Consider the following 7,145-nt stretch of genomic DNA (forward strand, 5'->3'; position numbering starts at 1 on the left):
ACCATTGCAAGGCTCACAGCTGGTAGCAGCCACAGGCAGGGGATGCATTGCCATTTGCCCAGAGTCCTTGAGGGATGGGGCATGGGACATTTTTAACTGTGAACCCCTCATACTTTCCTTCTTCTTGGACTGAGGGAAGCAGCAGGCAGAAACCTTTCTGGTTCCAAAGCTTCTGTCCCTCAGTGTGTCCCCGAAGGGACCTGCACATCACCTAGGTGATTAAGACTGCATGTCTTGTGTCCCCATCCCCTCGGTTCTACCCACATGTGCCAAGGTACTACTCTGCCAGTGCCAAACTTGCTGGCAAACAGCCAGCACCCCTTCCCCAGCCTGGTTCTCTCCAGAGGAGGCATGCCCAGCTTTACCCCAGAAAGGCAAGAGGCAGTTCTTGGATCAGGCTGTTTTGTTACAGCAAGGCTGAACAGACTAACAAATAAATAAATATCCCCTGCCCGCCCCAAAACGTGCACAGGGTCTCCATGCAAGTGCCCATCCTGCTGCCAGCTCTGGCACAGACTGTGCCTCTGCCAGAGAGCTCCAGCCCCGTGTGACCCTACAATAAAAAAGCCTGTGTGTGCAGCTGAGCCTACGCTACCAGGCACCGAGCACAGACAGCGGGACTGTGTTCACCAGGAGGAAGCCACAACAGAAACGCTCAGATCCATCAGCAGGATGGCAGAGGGGTGGCCAGGTCCTCTGGGGCTGTCTGGGTCTCTGCCCAGCTGCAGGCGTGTTGCAGCCCCTCCGGCATCGTGCCCACTGAGCATCACTGTGTGCTCAGTGGCACGAGGCACCCCGGGGTCCCATTTTCAGTGTTTCTGCCTCTCCAAGACCGGCAGGATCTAGCCCTGGACTCAAGACGAGCCCGGGGACTGGGGTGGACAGGCATGTCCTCCCCACAGAGAGCCTTCGGGCCCAAGCCTCCTTCTCACAGGTCACACAAGAGATCCCCGAGTCAGACGAGACAGTGACATTTCCCTGGTGTCTTCAGAGTGAGGATCTGTCGATGCCTGTGGGGCAAGAGAGCGTGTGAGACCATAGCCCAGATCAGTGCTGGACTGAGCACCCTGTGACATGGCCCCTCCAACCATCCCAGTGCACACTGGGGTCTTTCCTCCAGTCCTTGCTTGTGTGCAAGCCCTGGGGTAGGAGGGAGAGAAGCTTGGCTGGCATGGGACATCTCAGTGTCCCCTGCAGCTCCTGATACACCCACCCCTGTGGGCACCAGGGATAGGGTGGGCAAAGGCACTGTGGTGGGGGGAATGGGGGGAGGGGGGCAAGGGGGATATCCCATTTGTGGCTAACACACACCATTCCCAGTCCCCTTCTGTGCAGAGCAGCTGGGCACTGCTGGGGCAACTGGTAGGCACAGGCCTGTCCCAATCCCTTGCCCACCACCACCCCAAGAAGCATAATTACCTTTGGGAAGCAGTTGGGAACTGGAGCCAGCTCCCCCCTCCTCATTTCACCCCTAAAGAGATGCCACAGTGGGTGCCAGGACCGTGCCCATCCATAGCCAGTGAGGATTCACCAGGCAGTGGGTGAGCAGAGCCAGCTGCAGGTGGCCAGGCAGTGTGGTTCCAGTGCCACCTGGGAGTGAGCCCTGCCTCTGGAACAGACAGTTTTGGGGCTGCTGCAAGTGGGGGGGGTGGGGGACTCTGCCAGCTGGAGCCCATGGGCTGGCCAAGTTTTGCTTATGGCTAGTGGTGGGCAGCATGTGTGGGGTGTGTGAGTGGGGGTCTGCCCACTCTGTGTCCCTTGGAGGTGCTCAGGTCTTGGAGGTGAATGAGGCAAGATCAAAAATAGGCTTTTGTCTTGGGGTACATCACACCCCAAAACCTTCATCCAACCCAAAGCCCAGGGACCTGCAAAACCTGCATTCCACACGCTGCCTGAATGGGGTTCTGGCAGAGTGTCTCCATGGAAGGTGCCCCCATCCCTCCTCACAGTCACCAGGGATCCCCTGTGATCCTTGTGTACCCCTGGGACAAGCAGCATCTGGGTCCTGCTGTCCCCACCTGGGCACCCAGCGCTGCCACACCCCAGCCCCAGCCTCCTCCGTGCCCCAGGACCACTTTGGCTGGGGCAGAGGCAGGTGACCCAGCAGCAGGGAGGGGACAGGCACACAGCAACGGGGGGGTGGCGCCTACCTGAAGTGGAGAGAAATTGAGGGTGCAAGTGGAGAAAGATGGAGCACCGTGGGCTAAGAGTTAAGAGCATCAATACCTGCAGGAGTGAGCACAAGGGCCTGCAGGATGTCAGAGAGGGAGACGATGCCCCGCGGGTACCGGTTCTCATCCACCAGAACCAGGCGATGGACCTGTGGGTGCAGGCAGAGCATCAGGGGCAGGCTGGGCAGCTGGCAGCCAGGCTGGCACAGGGCACCCCGGCCACCCACCTGCTCCTTGGCAATGCGGTCAATGATGTCCTCCATAGGCTCATGGGGGTAGCAGGTGAGGACTCCCTCCAGGCAGACACTGCGTTGCTGCAGTGCCTCCCTCACACTGATGTCCAGGTTGTTGTAGGTCTTCTGGGCCGCCAGGTGCTGTGATAGATGTGCCCCCATTCAGCGCCCCACGGTGACCTTGCACCCCATTGTGCCACCACAGAAGGGACGCTGAGCCCAGGAGGTGCACAGAGCAGATGTGCACTGGCACGTGCATGACAATGCACGTGGGGTGGGTTTGCATGGGCACAGACGGGTATAAGCACGCCACCAGTGCATGCAAGGGGCCAAACTTGATCCTGGGCATGCACACACTCGGGGTACTCACAATGACGTCAAACCGCGAGTACAGGCCAACCACTTGCCCTGCAAAGAGAAACAATGCAGGGGCTGCAGAAGGAGCCCTAGGGACTGGCTGCCATGCTCCTCCCACACCCCAAGGGGCAGCCCAAGGGCCAGAAGAGGCGTTTGGGGTAGGGATGGTTCTGGAGCTATTAGCAGAGGGAGATGAGGACGTCACTTTTTCCCTCCCCAGGTACCAGCATCATTGATGACAGGCAAGGCGGAGACGCGGCGATCCACAAAAATCTCCAAGGCAGTGTAGATTGGGGCAGTCTCAGCCACCACGGCCAGATCACGGAAGGTGCCAATGCACAGTTCCTGCACTGTTTTCTTCAGGAAGCGTGGCTTGGGGATGGTAGAAGCCTTCAATGGGACAGGGCAGGGCTGGGCTGGCACCTGCATGTACCTTGACACCCTTGCCTGTGACACCAGCCATGAGTGTGCACAAACAGCCCCAGCACTCACAAAGATGTGGAGAAACTTGAGGATGCGCTTGTGCGTCAGGATGTGCAGGACATTGCCCGAGACAGGCTCAATGACAGGCAGGCGGTGGATTTTGTGCTTGATCAGGGAGTAGACAGCATCAAAGAGGCTGTGGGTGATGAGGACATCGTGGTGGGATAGGGCTGCCTTCAGGTGCACACACACCCCCACTCCAAGGGGTGTGCTCTCCCCCAGTGGACAGGCTCTCACCTATTGCTCGGAGAGATGTAGACCAGTGGCTTGAGGGAGCCCTGCAGGTACACCTCTGCCAAGGGAGAGAGCTGTGAGAGGAGGTCCTCCAGCCCTCTCTTGCAGCCCCACAACCCCAGAGCCCACCTCCAGGCCCTGTGTGACAACATCAGCCCAGCCACCCACATGCTTTTTACCTCTCCAGGTCTCAATCTTGTGCTCCTCCACCTCGTAGATCTGAACCTGGAGGCAGGAAAATGCCCTGGTCATGGTGACTCCATGGGGGACTGAGGGCACTCTGAGACACTGCCCCTTTCCTTGGGCATCGCACCCCATGACCCAAACACAGGGATTACATTTTGGGAGCCAAGAAGGGGAGCAACAAGTGGATGCTGGCATGGCCCGGAATCATCCCCTGGTCATTGTCTAGCGATTAAGAAGGGACCAGGAGTGGTGGGGACAGCCGCTGCCTGCGCCATGCATGCCCTGATCCCCCAAGCCCTCCTCACGGCACTCACCAGGGGTGAGCGGTAGTAGCGGTGGAGGATGTTGATGAAGTCGGTGATGGTGAGCATCCCTGTGGAGATAGGTGGGGCTGGCAGCGCTGCCTGTACCCTCTCTGCCAGGCAGGGGATGGGGCCAGGCACTGCTTCTGGCACTCACCCACAAAGCTCTGCGTCTTGCTGTCCCAGAGAGGGGCAGCACGAACCCCGTTGGCCACCAGTGCCAAAAAGGCTTTCTTGATCTGCTGGCAGAGTGCAGAGGGGTTCAGAGGATCCCCAAGCCTGCTTCTTCACTGCCCGTCCCCACTCATCCCCCAGGTTATCACCTCCAGGGAGATGTCAAAGACAACGAGCTTGCAGCTGGTGGGGATGGCATCATAGCAGCAGTGGCTCCTCAAGAAGTGCATATAGACCTCAGCATCAGGGGTCTGAAACTCAGCCTGTGGGCCCAGCCCCAGTATCTCATTTCCCAGTGTGAAGGTGACAGGTCTCCTGTATTCTTCCTCTTCCTCCTCCTCCTCTTCCTCCTCCCTGGGGCATACAGCCTTCGGAAACCCTGCAGGCAAAGTCACCCCAGCCCTAGCCAGTAAGCTGAGCTGCTGGGTCACAGCTGCTGGTCTCAGTACCCTCCTGCCTGGGGGGAGCAGGGGATGCTCCCAACAGAGCTCCCGTGTTCCCTATTCCACAGGGGCAGCACATAGCAGTTCTCCAGCCTGTGGCAGACTCCAGCTGAGGAGAGGGGTATGGGCAGGGTGGGCAGAGGACCAAAGCACTCGTCACATGGTAAGGCAGCCCCCCCTCCTACACACCTAGGCTCTTGCTGCTACCCACCTTCCTCCTCAGGGCACACAACAGCATCCCGCAGCGCCACCTGAGAGGGCACACAGTGAGGAGGGATCAGCTGGAGTCAACCCAGTGTTTTTCTCACCCATGGATTCTGCCTGCACCCACCCAGCTGCTCTGGCCCACCCAAGCCAGGCAGAGAACTGTCATTTCAGGGTGGGGACGTGGGCACCCCCCACCAGCCCAGGACCCCCAGAGCCTGCAGTCTCCATGGTGGCTCCAGTCCAGGACACCCTTCTCCTGCTCTGGGGAGACAGCAGGGGCCTCCAGAGCAGGACAAGGCATGGATGGCAGGACCTCCTGCCTTCTCTCTGCTGCTGGAGCCAAGCATGTCCCACAGCGGCTCCGCGCCCATCCTCTCCCAATCCCAAGGTGTAAATTCCGTTCTTGCTTCTTCCCGTGCAGAGAGCCTCGCCAACCCCATTGGCCCCTCCCGGGGACCATGTCCATCCCAGGAAACCTACATTAACAAAGCAGCAGCCCGAGGAAGGAGGGAGTCCAGAGGGCCAGACGGCTGCCCCCGTTCCCCCGTCCCCAGGAGACCCTACATACAGCAGCACGTGCAGAGGGAAGAGCTACCCCAGCCACAAACCTTCCTGACAGAGCCAAAGTTTACGGGCCACCCTAAAATAATGAAGGCACAGAGACAGGGACCACTCCCTGAGGAACCCAGAGCCAACACCGTGAAGGAAGAGACCCTGCACAACCTGCCCCAACCGTTCCCAAGGGGCTTGGCACAGCTGGGACAAGGACGTCCTTGTCCCCAGGGCTGCATGTCCGTGGGAAGGGGCCCGTCGCCGCCCACATTCTCGCACCCCCGGGGTGGCCTCTCCCCGCTCGGGGGTCTGCAGGGCCGCGCCCCCCACCCAGCCTTACGGTACCTGGGACGCGGCGGGGCCGCGGAGCTGCTCCATGCTATCTGCGGGGCAGCGCTGCTATTCTGGGCCCGCGGCTGGCGTGGCCCTGGCAGATAGAGTGTCAGCGAGCAATGCCAGCCATGCCCCCACCGCCACCGCCGGGGGGGGGACACGGCCGACACCACCGAGCAGCGCCCGCGGCCCCGAGCAGCCTCGGGCTGAACTAGGCGGGCCCGGGGGCAGCGCTGGTCCTGGGGACCCGAGGGAGGGGGCGATGGAGGGATGGCAGGGGGCAGAGAGCGGAGGGACACCCCTCTCCGCGGACCCCCGTCCCCCAGGAGCCAGGGACGCGGTGGGGGGCACAGCGTTCCCCCCTCCAGGGGATGCTGGAGAAGGGTTGGGTCCTGCCATGGGCTGGGTGGGTGCCGACCATTTTGTCGACGCTGCCCAGCCCTGCCTGTCCCTGCCCGGGATCCTGCTGCAGCTCAGTGTCCGCGGCGACCCTGTCACCCCACAGGCGGGGGCAGCCCGACCTGCGGTAACTCCTTCCCTGCCGCGGGGCCACCCCTTCCTGCTCGCCCTCTGCCCGCTCCCGGCTCCGCTTTCTATTTCTGGGAGGCTGTCGGGCTGGCTGCGGGGTTGGTGGCTAGAGGGCCAAAGGGACAGTCTCCGGCTGCAGGGGACAGCTGGATACTGGCCCGTGGCGGGGTACAAGGAGTTCCCTGGTGCAGCCTCACAGCAGGCAGGAGGAGGAGGGACGAGGCCGGGGCCTCGGTGCTGGCTCACAGGGTGGCCCAAATCCCGCAGTGGTGCAGGGGCCCTTGGGGCCAGACCCTTACAGCTGTGCTGTGCAGAGCAGCCTGGCTCCAGCCTGGCCATCGCGGGTGCTGGCAGCAGGGAAGGGAGCAGGCATCTCCACTTTCGGAGGCTATTTTCAGGTGCTGGAGAGAAGCCGAGGAGAGATGAGATTGTCACCAAGGAGACCAGAGAAACAGGGCCCGGCACTGGGAAATGGTGGGCTGCGAGGAGAGGGGAGGGAAGGGCTCTCTAACAGACCCAGGGCCCACACATCAGCACCTCCTCTGGGCCCCAAGAACCTGCCCATGCACCCAGCATTCACCTACCATACAGGGGGGACAGAACCCTGAACCAGCAAGGGCCAGCTCTGGGCACCCAACCCTTCCTACCCCTCTTGTAAGGTTGGACTGCGCTGTTCCCCTCGATCAATGATGCATGGGATAGTCCCTAAGACAAAACGAAGACTCCAGACCGAAGCAGTTATGCTAGGAGCTGCTTTCCATGCAGGGGGATGTGTTTACCTGCCACAGGGCAGCAAGAATAACCCCAAGCTCTGGGAAGGACAGGGAAGTGGGGTGGTAGCACAAACCCTCCCAGTATCAGAGCCCAGTGAAGCATGGGAAGGGGTGAGCTTCCCACCAGACACAAAGAGGTCAGGGAAAGGAAGGCAGATGAGAACCAGGA

At 60.9% G+C, this 7,145-nt stretch overlaps 1 protein-coding gene across 1 annotated transcript; it reads right to left on the reverse strand.

The window, feature by feature from the left end:
* Positions 1-394: 394 nt before the first annotated feature.
* PRKAG3 (protein kinase AMP-activated non-catalytic subunit gamma 3) lies at positions 395-5,769 on the reverse strand. The gene is made up of 12 exons (XM_064434835.1): positions 5,688-5,769; positions 4,795-4,834; positions 4,290-4,519; positions 4,124-4,205; positions 3,979-4,037; positions 3,658-3,703; positions 3,482-3,536; positions 3,254-3,380; positions 2,986-3,151; positions 2,775-2,812; positions 2,399-2,545; positions 395-2,320 (listed from the first exon to the last, which is right to left on the reverse strand). The coding sequence occupies exons 1-12, from the start codon at positions 5,718-5,720 to the stop codon at positions 2,204-2,206; spliced, it is 1,140 nt and encodes a 379-aa protein (XP_064290905.1). The 5' UTR covers positions 5,721-5,769; the 3' UTR covers positions 395-2,203.
* Between the last annotated feature and the right edge of the window lie 1,376 nt (positions 5,770-7,145).

This window comes from Passer domesticus, chromosome 10 (assembly GCF_036417665.1).
Source record: "Passer domesticus isolate bPasDom1 chromosome 10, bPasDom1.hap1, whole genome shotgun sequence".
Classification (NCBI taxonomy): domain Eukaryota; kingdom Metazoa; phylum Chordata; class Aves; order Passeriformes; family Passeridae; genus Passer; species Passer domesticus.